Source organism: Aspergillus oryzae, chromosome 4, assembly GCF_000184455.2.
Source record: "Aspergillus oryzae RIB40 DNA, chromosome 4".
Lineage (NCBI taxonomy): Eukaryota > Fungi > Ascomycota > Eurotiomycetes > Eurotiales > Aspergillaceae > Aspergillus > Aspergillus oryzae.
The window spans coordinates 2,774,220-2,789,706 of NC_036438.1; the positions used below are offsets into that span (position 1 = coordinate 2,774,220).

At 46.9% G+C, this 15,487-nt stretch overlaps 4 protein-coding genes across 4 annotated transcripts; 1 reads left to right on the forward strand and 3 right to left on the reverse strand.

The window, feature by feature from the left end:
- Positions 1-3,065: 3,065 nt before the first annotated feature.
- AO090102000647 (putative cytokinesis regulator (Byr4)) lies at positions 3,066-6,069 on the reverse strand (the record flags this gene model as incomplete). Its single annotated transcript, XM_001822738.3, has 2 exons — positions 3,066-3,634; positions 3,684-6,069. 2 exons carry the CDS (start codon positions 6,067-6,069, stop codon positions 3,066-3,068), a joined length of 2,955 nt encoding a protein of 984 aa, XP_001822790.1.
- A 1,525-nt stretch (positions 6,070-7,594) lies between these two features.
- On the forward strand, positions 7,595-8,931 carry AO090102000646 (uncharacterized protein; the record flags this gene model as incomplete). The annotated part of the gene is made up of 5 exons (XM_023236737.1): positions 7,595-7,751; positions 7,797-7,823; positions 7,866-8,038; positions 8,097-8,403; positions 8,468-8,931. The coding sequence occupies 5 exons, from the start codon at positions 7,595-7,597 to the stop codon at positions 8,929-8,931; spliced, it is 1,128 nt and encodes a 375-aa protein (XP_023091895.1).
- A 443-nt stretch (positions 8,932-9,374) lies between these two features.
- On the reverse strand, positions 9,375-11,935 carry AO090102000645 (putative NADH-ubiquinone oxidoreductase, subunit G; the record flags this gene model as incomplete). The annotated part of the gene is made up of 5 exons (XM_023236738.1): positions 9,375-9,477; positions 9,540-11,495; positions 11,553-11,567; positions 11,628-11,679; positions 11,821-11,935. The coding sequence occupies 5 exons, from the start codon at positions 11,933-11,935 to the stop codon at positions 9,375-9,377; spliced, it is 2,241 nt and encodes a 746-aa protein (XP_023091894.1).
- Positions 11,936-12,853: 918 nt separating this feature from the next.
- AO090102000644 (putative ER to Golgi transport protein (Sly41)) lies at positions 12,854-14,569 on the reverse strand (the record flags this gene model as incomplete). Its single annotated transcript, XM_001822735.3, has 2 exons — positions 12,854-14,116; positions 14,171-14,569. 2 exons carry the CDS (start codon positions 14,567-14,569, stop codon positions 12,854-12,856), a joined length of 1,662 nt encoding a protein of 553 aa, XP_001822787.1.
- Positions 14,570-15,487: the final 918 nt, after the last annotated feature.

Genomic DNA, 15,487 nt, shown 5'->3' on the forward strand with positions numbered 1-15,487 from the left:
TTCAATCCTTCTTTGAGCGCGGACAACTTCGAAACTAACGGAAGGGTGTATGATATGGTACAGTATGAAATAGTGCTGTATCAATTGGTACTGGATGTCGCTCGGCACATAACATAAAGACAATAATTATCTACCTACCTAGTACTACACAGGTATTGACAGATTACATTTAGCTGCTTGTATATTCCAGGATCATCGATGGTTGACAGAGTGAGAACACCCCTGTCCATGGCACTACCAGGTATGTAATGCCTCATAATTGGCTTTTACTTGACAGCGGATGCCTGTACTTCTGTACGCTATACCTAGACAATGTAATGCACTAGGATTCTTAGTTTCCCATACATTCATTTACTTGCAGGGAATTCCGTAGGCTATTATAGACTACCCATCAGTATAATCTATAATGCAGCCATGTAAAAGATCGGTGATGTTCAAGAGACACTGAAAATGCTGAGGAGAGACCCCAGACAGTGGTACGTTTTGCTCGGTACCACTATAAATCTAAGCGCTGAGGTGGTCCAGTGCCGCATATGAAAGATGAACTTACATTCATACCCATGTTACTGCCTAATGATCATGGAGGGTTGAGGGGGGTAATAAAAAGAAGGACCAGCAGTAGCAAAGGAAAGTATACAAACAAGCCAGTCTGGCTTCAATATTATAAAAAGAATACCTCCGCCACAGCTAGCACTCGCTTCATAGGCTCTGGGAGCTTGGAGTTTGCAACCATGGTCGAAGATTGTAGTATTGACTGTGTGTCACGGATGCTGTAGTTTAAAAGTAATCCTTATACACTTTTTGAATATATCCAAATACAGAAGCATATGTGATCATCGCCATGTTACTCTGGCTGTTACAACAAACATCATAAAGAGTCATTTCCCTTGTGTTCTGTATGCATTAATAGAGACCCTTCTGCAAGTAACCGGGTTCAATAGACGAAGCTCCATCTGGTTGCCTTTCCGTGCACAACAATCAATTCAACAGGGGTCCATGTAGGACGCTGTCATTCCTGTGGGTCATAGTCAACGGGGCTGTTATCGGTGGCTGTTTGCCAGAGCTAAGGTCCCTGCAGAGCCATCTATGGCTACTTGTATGATATACCATCATTAGAAGCATGATGCAAGTACTAGCTTTACTATTGGCTACCATTATCAGCGTGGAGCGGGTATAACAAAGCACTAACACAAAGCTCTACCGATTTTACGCCAACCAAGTATTTTCTATTCTGACCAAGGGTCAAATGTGCAATGTGTCATCCTTTGCTCATTTCAACGTTGATTTTCTAATGTACAATCATAATTTGGACCAATGTTTTGCTCACTCATTACCATTAGAGGCTATCAAGAAAGCGTGAGAGGGTCTAGTTAGAGATCTTGAGAGGGTAACTGTGTCTTAGATGCACTCTTTACTATATTACCTCATTCTACACCGTGTCCTTAGAAGTAGATCCCAAATCAAGCTAGGGCTTCTGCACAGGGACAGGTGGGGAGTTGCAGTGTGTACCCAGCAAATTATACTTGACGGAACTTTGTAATGGAAGAAAATGCGTGGTTGGTCGTCAGATTTGCGGTCAAAGGCCTGGTCGCGTTCTAGAATTCGGTTAAAACAATTACCCTAAGACTTGGGACTTGGGTATGCCCTGTATGCTTGCTTCCTGGTTTATTTTGGGCTAGGATTATAGAAGCAACGCCCACTAGTCACGCATCCAAGTGCATAAAGTATATCAATAGCTGGAAACAAGTGGGCAGTAGAATTATCAAGAAAAGCACCGAACGTCTATAGGGCCCAATGCATTGGATGAAAAGGGGAGTACCAATAATGTACCTTTTGACACATATTAAGCAGTTCCAAAGGAGAAACCAATACCGCTAATGCTAGTGGGCAGCAGGAGCGACTATTGGAGCCATAGGTGCTTTGGCCTATGAAGTCTGCCTTGAGTCCCTTGACCGTTAGTTACTATACTACCCAGACTTCATGGTTGGGTGCATTGGCAACCTATTTGTTGCAAAGTCATTGGCCAAGTAAGAGATCAGTTGTCCTTTCGGGTCTACGTGTAGTCGATCCGATGCGGTGTCACACAAACAATTGCAATGTCCACAGGAAACATCGGAGGCTGGCTGAGGGAAGGTGCAAGTCGTACATTAGTGTCATTAGTTTCGTAAACAGAGTACATCAAATTGTTTCCTGATGCATCACCAAAGTTCCCTGTAAGACTGTGAAAGCTAGTGTATCCAAACATACTAGTAGATGATCTGGCAAATGTCGCAACTCGCTTAGAAGATTTGGTGCACGGTCGGCGAAAAATGGGTTGATGGATGTTAACAATTTTCAGGGGGAAAAAAGAAAGAAAGGTAAAAAAAGATAAGCAAATAAAGGAGATACTAGTATTCTCGTGTACTCTCAATCTTGCCAATTGTTCACCGAGGTGGGCAGCCTTATGCTCGGATCCGTTAACCAAAGCTATCTTGTAAATTCAATACAAAGGGAATGGCTGGTGCATAAATGGACATGGACTCTGTACGAGAGTTTCAATCAGTTACATGAACAGGTATATACCGCAGCAATTATAAATACATAGAGCTCCTGCTTCTTAGTATCATCCATCGATACTCGTATAAGGGACAACGACAGCCTATCTAAAGAAAAGCAGACAGAGAGGAAGATCATAGCATTGACCGGTTCATTAAGGTCAAGGGGTCCATGGCTTTTCGTCATAACCTCATGCAGGATGCCCATTGCAGCTTAACCGCAGTTAGGGTTATCCCACTATCGTGAAAACGTTTCTTACCATCATAAAAACATTAGAAGTGTTGGAGGTGGAACATCGACCAATGGAGTATAACTCCATTGTCTTCAATGGGTATCACTGCTTCAACATCCTTTCACCAATCCTCCCACTCCTCCTTTCTTTCTCTCTTGCTTTTTCTTTTTTCTCTCCTTCTTTCTTCCCCCCCACCTTCGTCCCCTTACCTATCTTTCTTCTTTTACTTTTTCGTCGCCCTTTTCGTCAGAGAGGGTGGTGGGAACTGAAAGGGGATGTGTTCGATATGCCTTAATGATCACCCACTATTGTGGTCCCATGTGCTGTTAGATTGCACCAAGTCTCGAATGGCCCATCGCCAGCCGTCCCCAAATCTCATACGATCGAAGCTGACCCACTTATCGACTTTACGCCTCCATTTTTCTTCTTCTGCGCGTTGACGCCTGATGAATTCTGGGCCAACATCAAATTCTTCCGTCATAGGCCACTCGTCTGACGAATCTCCACAGCTTCGATCATCACCGCTCCCACCAAAACCGAAATCGTCATAGGTACTCGAGTTTCGCAGTCTGGAACTGCTAGCCTTGTCTTCCAGGTCACCAAGACCGGCGAAAACATCATCGTCATCCTGGATTGCCACCAGCCCCTTTGTCCCTGGTTGCAGTGGCGCCAATTTAAGCCAGCACATACGTTGTGGATCAAACACCATCCCACCAACTACCTGCACATTCTGCATCGCGCCTACATTGGTGATAAGGGCGGGTGCTGGCTTTGGTGATTGGGGTGAACCTATTTCAAAGTCGTGAATCAAGCCTTCGTTTCCTTCCCAACGGAAAGCAGTAGGATTGTATTGCATGCCGTTTACAGCTAGGTGAGTCAGTCATAGTCCAATCTCCCAAGCAGAGAATCAACGTACATTTGGGCTCCCGGACACCTGCCCCCAAAGGCTTAATCAGATGTGGTTTGCACCCAGCCGAAATAGCTGGTCTACTCTTTCTGCTTCTTATTGTCGAGTTTAAAGGAACCCGCGAGACTGTTTGTGCTTTCCAGATTGCGTTCAAAGAGGTAAACGAGGCATTCTCACGAGCCTTTCCGCTAAATGTCATTGAGGCGATACGCTGCTCTCTTGCGTTTCTTGACGCGTTGGTATCCCGTGCAAATCTAGGAGTGAAGTCATTAGACTTTGAGGCGATACCTAGTACCGGTTGTTGGGGGGTAAGAGTATGTGTCCTCGACGGGATGGTGTGGCTTCGATTCAGCCGACTTCGAAGGGAGCGCGGGGCTCCACGTCCAGAAGGAAGCTTGACGAATCGGCTTTCTGCAGAAGTAGACGTAGGCAAGTCATCAAATGACGCCAGTTCAGTACCGTCACCAAAGTTACGCCGACGGGTTGGACGGGTAAGCGTTCTCTTTGTGGAAGTGACTAAGGCTTCGGGGCTTGACTCATTTCTGGTATTGCCGAAAGCATCATGGCGACTCGACCGAGACAGACGGGATGAAGCTTGCGAATTGAATGCGTCATTGGAGCTATCCGAATTTGTACGACGGGACTGCCGGTAACTTTTGACGCTGGCATGGTGTGACTGGTTTTCTGACGCTCCAGCTGGGATGAACGGTGCATGTGATTTACGGCTCAATGTCCTCACGTCATTTGCACGATCAACTGGAGTTTTTGGTCGGATGGTGGAAAAGTTTGATCCATCTTGGCGAGAAGGGGAGCGCTGGAAAGATGGTGACACTGGCTGTTGTGTGTTTCGCATCGATGGCATTGACCGTTTCTTCTTGAGTAGCTGGTTTCCAGCAGTAATACGTTCGTTACCGATAGAGCCCTTTGGGACTCGCGAACCGACAAGTCGCCTATTTGGAGCGGAATTAATCGGGGACATTGATGTAGTTCCAGATGGTGTAAGACTAGACAGTGATGAATGGGAAGAATGCCCACCTCCTCGTGACGGAGGCGTCCGGAACTTCGATAGAGGAGCACCGCTTTCTGAAACAGTCTCCAGGTGTGTCGAATGCGGGCGATCGTGACCAGAAAGACGGGGTATCCGAGTCTTCGGGGAAACTGTTGTATGCGTGAAGGTCAGAGTAGTTGCCGAACGCCTGGCTGGGCTGCCAGGGCGCTCCGTCTTGCATTTGACGTTTGGATTTATCGAGAGCCTCCTTGAGTCAAAGACGTCATCGTCCTCGACTTCAAGACCCGAGAAGAAGTTATCTGCGCTGGCCGCCTCACGGCTTGGCTTCGCTAGTTTTGAGTGGCTTAAGTTTACATACTTCGGTTCCTGCCGCTTCCTAAGAGATGACTCTAAGTCCAAAGGTCCGTCGGGGATGATGAGGCCATCTAGACCTTCATCCTCACTCTCCGCAGTCAGGCAACTCGAAGCACTAGGGCTGACCACAGAGACTGAGGAGCTTGGATTCGATCGATAATCTCTTGTAGTACCACCAAACCGGACACCAATACTGCCTTCAGACCAGTCAACATCTAATTCATCGGGTGTAGGGCTTGAACCCCTCGAGATGACCTGTCGATGTGATAATTGTAAAGGCAGATCATCCGGCGGCAATTCAAAATCCTGCTCAAAGTCCTCTGTGTCATTGTTCTGTTTGTCAGGCTTTGAATCGTTAAGGAAACCATTCCTCTGTGGAGACCGAGATACTGGAGCTCTGATTGTAGGAACATCATCGGCATCGTCGACAATATCGTCGACCTGGTAGCTATCCAAGTTTGCAAGTGCAGACTGCAGGTGGGAAGAAATGTCATCACTCCAGAAGGGTGAAGCCGACGTTTTCACAGGGCTTGTAGCAGCAGAGCTAATCTGCCGGAGCGATTCAGGGAACATTGACTCTTGTGTATTTTTTAACTCCAAGACACCATCTGGCCCTGGGAACTCCACGTCTTCGGACCAATCATCAACAAAGTCTTGCTTGGGTTTCCTCCGCCCCAGGCGTTTAATAGTGCCCCCGACAAGAGCTGACCTAGGCAAGTTTGCAGGTAAAGGAATTCCTGCATTCTTAGCAGAAGCTATCGCTTCTTCGTTCACACCTTCTTCATTATCGAGTAGTTGAACTTGCCAATCCTCGTCGCCTCCCACGTTGGAATCAAGATCGGAGCGTCCAGAACGACGAGAGGAGATTGAATCTCGATGTCCAGACCGACGAATAGACGAATTAGTTACTGATGTGGCACTTGACGCGGTGCGCAATTGGATATCCTCGTAGCATTGTAGGTCGTCATCATCGTCCCAGCATTCAATTGTTTCTTCTTCACCACGGCGTACTTGGAGTGTTAACGACTCCATATCAGCGCGGGGAAAACTCGACCAGAGATAAAAGTATAAATCGTTTCCTTCAGGGGTAGGTTCATATATCACCGGCGTTGAAACCTACTGAGACGATAACGAAAAGGAACGTCATTCCGTGTGAATGCAATCGGCTGGATTAGGTGACGTTGCGGGTTTAACAGGTGGAGCGATCTTTTTCTTGCTCCTGGAAGGGTGCGTATTCCTGGAAGCCCCGTCTCCCTTCGCAAAGACTGATATGTTAAAATCAAAAGAATCGCAGACGGGTGGAAGAGGGCCAAAAGCGAAGTCGCGCGTGCCTCCACAAAAGAGAAACGGAACAGGTGCCCCGGCCTACGGAGAAATTCAACACGAGACTGATAGCAGCAGTCGTGCTGGTCCGCGTGTGGAGTGGTCGTGGCCGTGGTGGTAGTGGCTGGAGGATTCCTCAAGAGGAGGGATTGTTTAAACGTTAGGGAACAAGGGGTCGATAAACTAAACAACCATTGGTGGATACATCCAAACTAGAAAGCCTCTGTCAATGCTTTGTAGGGGTTGCAAAGGGGGTGGGTTTGAGGAAAATCTCTGCCCTTCTCTCCTGTCCTTTTCTTTCTGCTCTCTTACTTCCCCTTCCTTTTTTTTTTTTTTAAGAAAGTAGGATGACTGAGGAATGGGGGTTTTAATTAACAGGAAGGGAAGAAGGTGACTAGGGAAAAGGCAGTTACTATTATTTGCTCACTAGCCGCATCTCTAGTTTGGGTTTGGTGGCACTAATCATTTAGTAAAGTATGGTATTAGTAGTAAGTACCATTCAGTAGTACGGAGTAGTAGTATTATTATTACTGATAGTTGCTCACACGGATCCACAAGCCGTTGGATGTGTTCGGTAGAGGTATCTTGGTATTCACTTGAAGTGAGTCGCTTGCCACAATGTGGGCAGTATTCCAATTTCAGGAGTTGATGATGGGAGGTTGCTCTGGTAGCTATGAATAAAAATTCGACGTGTATAGAGTAAACTACAGGCTGTAGTGACGTATCGAATATAACAACCCATTCTAGGTATTCTGTTGTCATACTTCAAGGTAGAATAAATATAGTATAGTACCAGCCTAACCAAACAAAACCTGTTAACTATGTCTGTCCTAGAGACGGACCTAGAGAGTTGTATACATCGTATTTATCTAGTATATCTAGGCATAGTTGTCAAAACCTACGGAGTAACAGAGAAACCTCCACCTCAGCAGGTAGCAGGCACTGCAATGTTTTAATTTTACCAAAAGTAGTTAAGCCGCGCACTACTAATTCTAGCGGAGTGCTCTGTACTGTTCCGTACATTACCTGCAGTACTCCGTTCTCTGTACTCCGTACCCTTTGATGAATCAGTACCTAGCAGGCAGCTATCTCTATACCTAGCCTGTAGCCTATGATGACCCACCGCAGCGTTAAGTTACCTTAATAACGGCAATAACATTAATACTAACACTGAACCTGTTCTTGATTGTCCCTCACTCGACCCTTCACTCTGCCATCTTTGACATCGCCCAGTATGTCCTCTGAGTTTGGCCTGTCTCCTCGGGTTCTGCGTATAACCCGGAGTGATGTTCCTGAATCATATGTACTTGTTCATATCACTCGCGCTGGCTCGTCTCTTGTGGACTTGAACGTCACTGCTACTGAAGGCGAGAATCCATATAGTGGTACCGGTACGCCGATCTCTTACTTTTCTGTATTTATTTCTTATTTTTAAGCAAGAGCTAAAACAATCGGAGCAGTGCGTAAGTCGCACCTACATGATTTTCGTTCGAAAAATTATGAAGGCAACGACGAGGAATGGTCCCAAATTGTGTCGCATGTATTTGGTCAGCTGGATGAGTCTGCCGCGAAGGTGAAGCTGTGTGGTATTGAATCGTCGGCTAGCGTCATAGGTGCCAGTGACGCCGAAGACAAGGAGCTAGTGATCACTATCCGAAAGAGGATACAGACTATAACTGTATGTGCATTTGGCGCGTAAACACGGAACTTAATCTTGACAACTTAACAACTTACAGCAAAGACTTGGCTCCGTGACTCTCAGGCAAGATGACCAGCAAGCTATTCAGCTTTTTGACTGGGCAGGGATTGCTACCCTCAGGGCTTATACCATCGAGGAGCGTTTCGCTTCTTTGCTTGCTCGCTACCGCAGTGCCGAGAACACGATTAGACAACTGAACAAGCAGCTCGAGGAGTTCGTTTCCGCGAAGACACAGCACGAAGAACAACTGATAGTCAATTTCGTCCAGCTGTTAAACGAAAAAAAGCTCAAGATACGCAACCAGCAACGCTTGCCAGCCTCTGCAAAAGTAGAACAGGAAAAAGGTGAGGTCTGGTTAGATACTATTCAGCACTGAATTTGCCGTTGACCTGCAATTTTATAAACCAGTGTCTTGGATCCAGAATACAAGATCAGATCAATACCTCCGACCGCACAAGAATATTCGGGCCGCGAAGCGTACCGCTGCGGAAATGAGCGATGATGAGGCGGAGAGTGAAGAGGAATTCGAAACAATGGAATTCAATCAAACCATGCACTCAAGTGATTTGGGGGAGGCCAATGAAACGACCGATGAGCGATCCTCAACACCTCAGCCTCTGGAGGAGGTGGACGAGAATGCCACTGATGAAGGGTCTCCCGCACCCTCAGATCTGACTGGCAGTGAGGACGAAAGGCATATGTTCGAACATAGAGGCCCAACTGGTCGCCCTATAATGAAGGAACCTCCCGCTCCTCCTCCGCGAAGAGAGCTTCCATTTGCCAGAAAGGCCCATACTCCCGGAAAAAAATCAAATGCACAGGAGTATAACACAGAGGATACTGCCGGGGAGACAGATGACGATGAGCTATGACTCGCATAGGCATTTAATTAATAAGCAGTAATTGGGATTACTTGGCATATACCGCAGTTCCTATTGCACTAAACACTTGTTACTCTCTCAACTTGTGATGATCGTCGTAAACAAGCTGGACACCTAATTTGTAAAATGCAGCTAACTTCAACGCTTCATCCACAGGCTTGGCATTTTAGTGAGTTCTAGAGTACCTGTATGCGTAAAAGCTGAATTTTACCTCAATCTTATGTACAAGTTCACCGCTACTGACATCCCATTTAATACCAGAGGGTGATATGGGAGGCATATTGGGAATGAGGTGGCAAAACATGACTTAACAGTTTCAACGATAAGGGAGCAAAACACAAATAGAGAAGCATAGGTGTTACAACGACAACGCCTAGACAATAGACAAACAAGGAAAAAAAATCTAGGCATATCATGCTTTAAGTCGCAAGGTCTCAGCCGTACAGAGCTTGGGGAGACATTTCACCAGCAGCCATAAAGTTTGTCTCCGGGTTTCCTGTGGCCTTAGCTGCTGAGCATCGGGCCATTGTTGGCGAGCTGTATCTTAATTAGAAACGAGAGTTTACATGGATAGACGGACGAACTGTAGGGGCACATACCTCCGAGAAATGGAGTCGGTAAAATAGAAGTCATCGATAACCTTCTTGAAAGGTGCCAGGGTTGGCTGGGTGCCCTTGTTCTGTTCGACCAATTGAATCTTGCTCAAAGAGCCCAGAGAAGTTGGCTCAACGACGTCGTACCGGCGCATCACAGGGCTAATCTCTTCCATACGGTCGCGAAGTGCTTCAATGTCGTCATAGGGAAGAGGCACGTCAAGGAACTCACTGGTGGCACGGATAATCTTCCAGTCATCGCGTGCAGCGCCAGGCAACGAGGTGGCTGCACGAGTAACTTGTACACGTCCCTCAGTATTGATATATGTGCCGGACTTCTCTGTAAAGGCAGCACCTGGGAGGACAACATCGGCAAGTTGAGCACCACGATCACCATGATGTCCCTGGTAAATGACAAAAGCATCATTCGGGATCTCAGTCTGACCGACTTCATCCGCTCCGAGGAGCCAAACCATCTTGGGTTTGGTCTGAGCAACTTCCGGAGACGGTGTAGTGAAGCCAACTTCGTAGGCTGCAGCACGAGATGCAGCGCGCTGAAGAACATTGTACCCCTGCCACTCAGGGGTGTTGAATGTACTCGAATGCTTCTCTACAAAGCTGCCGACTGTCTCAAAAATCGCTTTGGCGTCCGCGTGCTCTGCGGCAGCGCTACCAACGATGATCATGGGGCGTTTGGCGGAGGCAAGCTTTTCACCGAATTTTCCTGCAAGAGTCGATTTTAAAGCGGACACATCGGAGCCAAAATGCTCAAAGTCGAAGGTACTCTCAAACTCTTCACCAACGAGCCCGATCTCGAGATCAGAGCGCAGATATTGTTTGCGGATGCGTGCGTTAAGGACCGAGGCTTCGTGGCGAGGGTTTGTAGCGACCAATAGAATGGCATCAGCCTCTTCGATACCGTAGATCTTAGAGTTGAAGAGATAACTCGAACGAACGTCAACACCGTGGGCAATGGGTGAGCTGCCACCCGGCTGATCCAAGGCAAGATTATCAGAACCAAGCTTGTTAGCTAGATCTTTCATGGCAACAAGCGATTCAGCGTCTACTAGATGCCCAGCAACAGCCTTGAATTCATTTTCCTTGAGCTGGAGTTTCTGACGAGCAGAGGAAATTTCAGTCAGTGCTTGTTCCCATGTCGCGGGGACGAACTTTCCTTCCCTGCGGATAAGAGGAGTTGTAAGCCTCTGGGTTTTCAAGCCGTCACACGCAAACCGCGATTTATCGTTGATCCATTCTTCGTTGATGTCATCGTTGAGTCTCGGAATGATCCGCATGACTTCCATGCCCCTGCTATCTATCCGGATATTGGAGCCCAAAGCATCATGGATATCAATAGATTCGGTGTGTTTCAATTCCCACGGACGAGCACGGAAAGCATAAGGCTTCGAAGTAAGTGCGCCGACAGGGCAGAGATCAATGACATTGCCGGAGAGTTCAGAATCGAGGTTCTTCTCCAGGTAGGTGCCGATCTGCATATCGTTTCCTCTGCCGGCAGTTCCGAGTTCCGGAGCACCAGCAACATCGTTCATGAATCGAACGCAGCGGGTACAATGAATACATCTATTCATAGACGTCTTGACCAAAGGTCCGATGTTCTTGTCTTCCACCGCTCGCTTGCCACCAACCTCATGGAAACGCCCACGATCGGCACCATAACGCATTGACTGATCCTGAAGATCACATTCACCGCCCTGGTCACAGATAGGGCAATCGAGAGGATGATTAGCGAGGAGAAATTCCATAACGCCCTCCCTCGCCTTGTGGACAAGCGGTGAGTTGGTCTTGACGTTCATTCCCGGCTGGACGGGCCAAGCGCACGACGCCACTGGTTTCGGTGCACGTTCAACTTCAACTAGACACATACGACCTGACGCAAGGTTAGAAAATCTTGAAGATTGACCTTTATAGGAGAACGTACAATTTCCTGCAATCATAAGCTTTCTGTTGGGATGTTAGCGGCGGACATAAACGGGACTTCCTGGGGAGGGCTGAGCATACTCGTGGTAGCAGTATCTATTGAGATTATTATTATTATTAGCAATATTTAACAGTCTTCATTGCACGCCTCTATACCTTGGAATTGTCGCGCCCGCCTTCTCGCAAGCTTGAATAAGAGCTGACCCGGCTGTGGAAAGGTGTAAGCAGGGAGAGCTAGAACGCCGTAGCCTGAGGTCAAATCACCTTCTACTGATACCTTTTTGCCATCTAAATCCATAACAATCAGCTTCAACACAGGTACAAAATTAGAAGATTAACGAAGTTATACCAATTGTGAGTTCCACTTCGGCGAGGCGAGGGGTTGTCGTCGCAAAGGACCTCAGGTAGTTGACTTTTGGGACCCGGACAGCCCGGCCGGCCGCACGAAACAACTGCGGCCGCATGCTGCGAGGAATTTTAAGGATAGGGAAGAGAAAGGGAATAATTGGAGAAAGGGATGAGTGGATGAGACGCCCAATGCAGAGCTTGAAGAGCTGATGTTCTTGGAGAGCACTTTTGGCTTGTTCGGATTCTGCCAGTCGGGGCGTCACTCGCAAATTGCCCGCCTCGCATTGGCTCGGTTATGCGGCGGATCATTTAATCCGGGCCACACCTTTGAGTCACGTTTTCTGAGGTGTTTTATCTATTTCCTTTTTTCTCTTCTTTTTCTCTTTTCTCTTTCTCATATCAAACTCATTCACGGGCATGATTATTGTAGGTGGTAGGGCTTTCTTCCATCCCTCCCCCCTCTGCTACATGTCCCAAGAACAAATGCACTGAGCTGGAGCTCCTTAAGGTTATTCTCATTTTATTGATGTGACTACCTGATGAAGGTATAGTTCTTTACTGACAGTGGCGACACTCTGCTGTATATATATTGGTGAACGAGCGCATCAGCTCTTCTTCGCTAAAATAGATACTTCTTAATATCCGAGCACTCAACTAGCAGATGTAATGGGCTTACGACGTCAGAACTCTAGGAAATTTCGTCTTGGAAATGAAGTAATCGGGTCATTAACCGGACAACCTTGGTTTCGCCATCTGCCAACTTTCTCACCGATTAAAGATATTGGGCAGCCTTAAGTGGTTGCAAACAGGGTAATTACAGGAAAGGTTCACTAAATTTTGAGACTGAAAACGTTTACTTCTATTAAGAGTCTTTCATACCAGTACATAGATATTATTTAACTCTCCCAAAACAAACACACGCAATAGAGAAAGACAGAAAAAGTGCCTTACGGCAAACTGAAGTATGTTAGACCACAAGACCAGACCCCTTCAGGGAGCAGGGCAACGACCATGAAGTTCTAGGTCGAGGCCGTCTAGGAGTCACTTGGCTGCCAAGTCGTCTCCTGCTTTGTGCCAGGTGGTAGCCACGCCCTAGTATTACTGCTTCCCCTGGGGCGGACTCGGCCTGGTCTATCATCATCCTTCTTCAGGTCGTTTGGGAAAGAATGTGTCTCGTCTAGAAACTGACGCTCACTAGTCTTCCCCGGTGGAAATACGTAGCCGTTCGAATCCCATGTTTTAGTTGTACTCCGAATGTTTAGAGGGAGTACATTTTCCTTCGTGTGAAAGTGGTCCGCGTTCGCCCTTTGGTCTGCTAGATCATCATGGCTGTTGCGATCGTATAAATATAATCCAATAAACGTAAGAGCGATGCCAATTGCCTGCATCCCAGTGGTTGAATTGCCAAACCATACTATCGCAACGACAATGACAAATACTCTCTTCACCAAAGATGCCACTGAGTAAGAAACTGGGGATATCATGGATAGCAGAACGAATGCCAGGATGTTTTGTGCAAAATGGGAGACTCCGTTGAACACAAACTCCAATAAGAGAGCACCATGATCTAAGGAGTTCTCCTTGCCTGACAGCGAGATGGATCCATCCCGCAATACATTTGAAAGTAATGGGTAACCCTCGCAGAGAACCCAGATTGGTAGCGTTAGTATGAAGGCCAATCCAGAGCAATAGCAAAGTAAATTTAACTTGTCCAATTTCCGTTGGGCTGACACTTGTGTCTCCGATTCTCCGCGCGCTGTTTCGTTGAACAGCTTCTTGGAGAAGATGTTTTGGGAAACGAAGACCAAAGCCGCAACCAATGCGCAAATTATTCCAAAGAAGTTGGTGGAAAACCCAGTGGAACAAGCAAGCATAACACCTAAAGTCAAGGGGACAAGAGATAGGTATGTAGCACTGGCATATCGGATGCGAAAGAACACGCGGTATGCTAAGACTGTAAACAAAGGAGATAGTCCCTTGATTGTATGAACCAGCGAGACCGGTATTTGGGAAGTAGCCATGGAACTTAGTATGTGGCCTGCTAGCTGAAATACTGCGAGAGGCAACGCAGTCATTATAACATCGCGCGAGGGATAACGGATACCGTTTTTGAGGGCCGGTATACTATTCCTGAGCCATGGCAGTATCTTCGAGAGATATGACAGCAGTAAGCACCATATCGACACAAACGCAAATTGCACGATCGTAAGAGTGATTGGTTTTGGGAGTGCATTCAGGATGGATTTCGACGATGTGTTTGTTAGGGCGGAGGTCATGTACCAAATGAGGCAAAGACTCTAAGCAGATGTGAGCCACGATTCCTGACGAGGCGCAAGAACGGTTCACCATACTATCAGTTTATATGACACTGGCGCCCGGAGGGCTTGGGCCAATTCTTGCGCGTTGGCGCTCACACTGGCGTTACGCGTGCGGATGGTGCTGATTGCCTCGCTGATGCTTTTCCTCGGCTTATGCTTTGAATGCCTGATTGTCCCATTCGTATACTCCGAAGCGAAATTGTTTTCTTTGCGCGGTTCCCAGCGATCATTCGGTGTATACTTGGTCGCAAAATTTGAATGAGATTCTCTTGGCCCTGCAGCTATTTCATATAGGTCGTCCTTGAATTGCGGGAACTTGTCTATCGGACTGGTAGTCATCGATTGTGAGATAAAATCAGTTGCTGGGGGCTGCAAATCCGACTGCCGTATAGAAGAGCGCCGTCCAGTACCGGTAACAATAGCTGTAGTCATTCCTAATCACTTTATAACTGGTTTTTCAGGTCCTTGTGGTAGTTCGCCCTGAGACTTAAAAAGCAGGCCTGAATGGTAAAGTCGAGCGGCCATACATACGTCCGAGGTAAAATGGACAGAAGTTGAGGAAGCCAGTCACTCAGGCTCTCTCGAATAACTTTTTCAAGGCAAATTCTCCCGTGCTGGTGGAAAGGCCGTACGAAGTCGACGGGGGGGATGTTGGAGTATCAGTATCCACTGCGGTCTTGTAACGTTTGCGGTTCCAGTACTCACTGGATGACGAATCCTTTCTGACGAATGAACACCAAGAATGGAGAACATGGTGCGGGACCACACCTTATCATTTCAATACCGAGTATACTCGGGAAAGGTTGGTCATACTACTTACGGACCATATGTGTACTTACTTTCATAGGCGGCTCGAAACTTCTGACAGGCTAAACCTGAGCCTTTAGGCGAAGGCCCAGTTAATACTACTACAGTACTGTGTACTCTGTAACATGGGTCTTATTAATCGTATACTATTGCCTAACTGGTGGTACGTACCAACTGACTGCATGTTACATGAACCTATATCATTTATTTACCACGTAAGGAATGTCAATGGCATATTCTTATTTATTTATATATCTACATTTATGTATCCATACTCTGGAATTGTGCGTTTGTTCCACGGTCAACCTTGGATCAGGTCTACTCCGTATGGCTGAGGTGGTATTGACGGTAAGACTATGTAGTTAGGACCTACTACGGACTATAGCTGCAAGCCAGTCAACATGAATTTTATATTATATGTATATATATGAACATGCCCATGACATACTACGGTAGAGTTCCTGGAGATCATTAGTGGGCTGATGAGTTTATCCGTTGACTAAAATTCTGCCAGCTTCATCATGATACCCGTCTCGATATGAT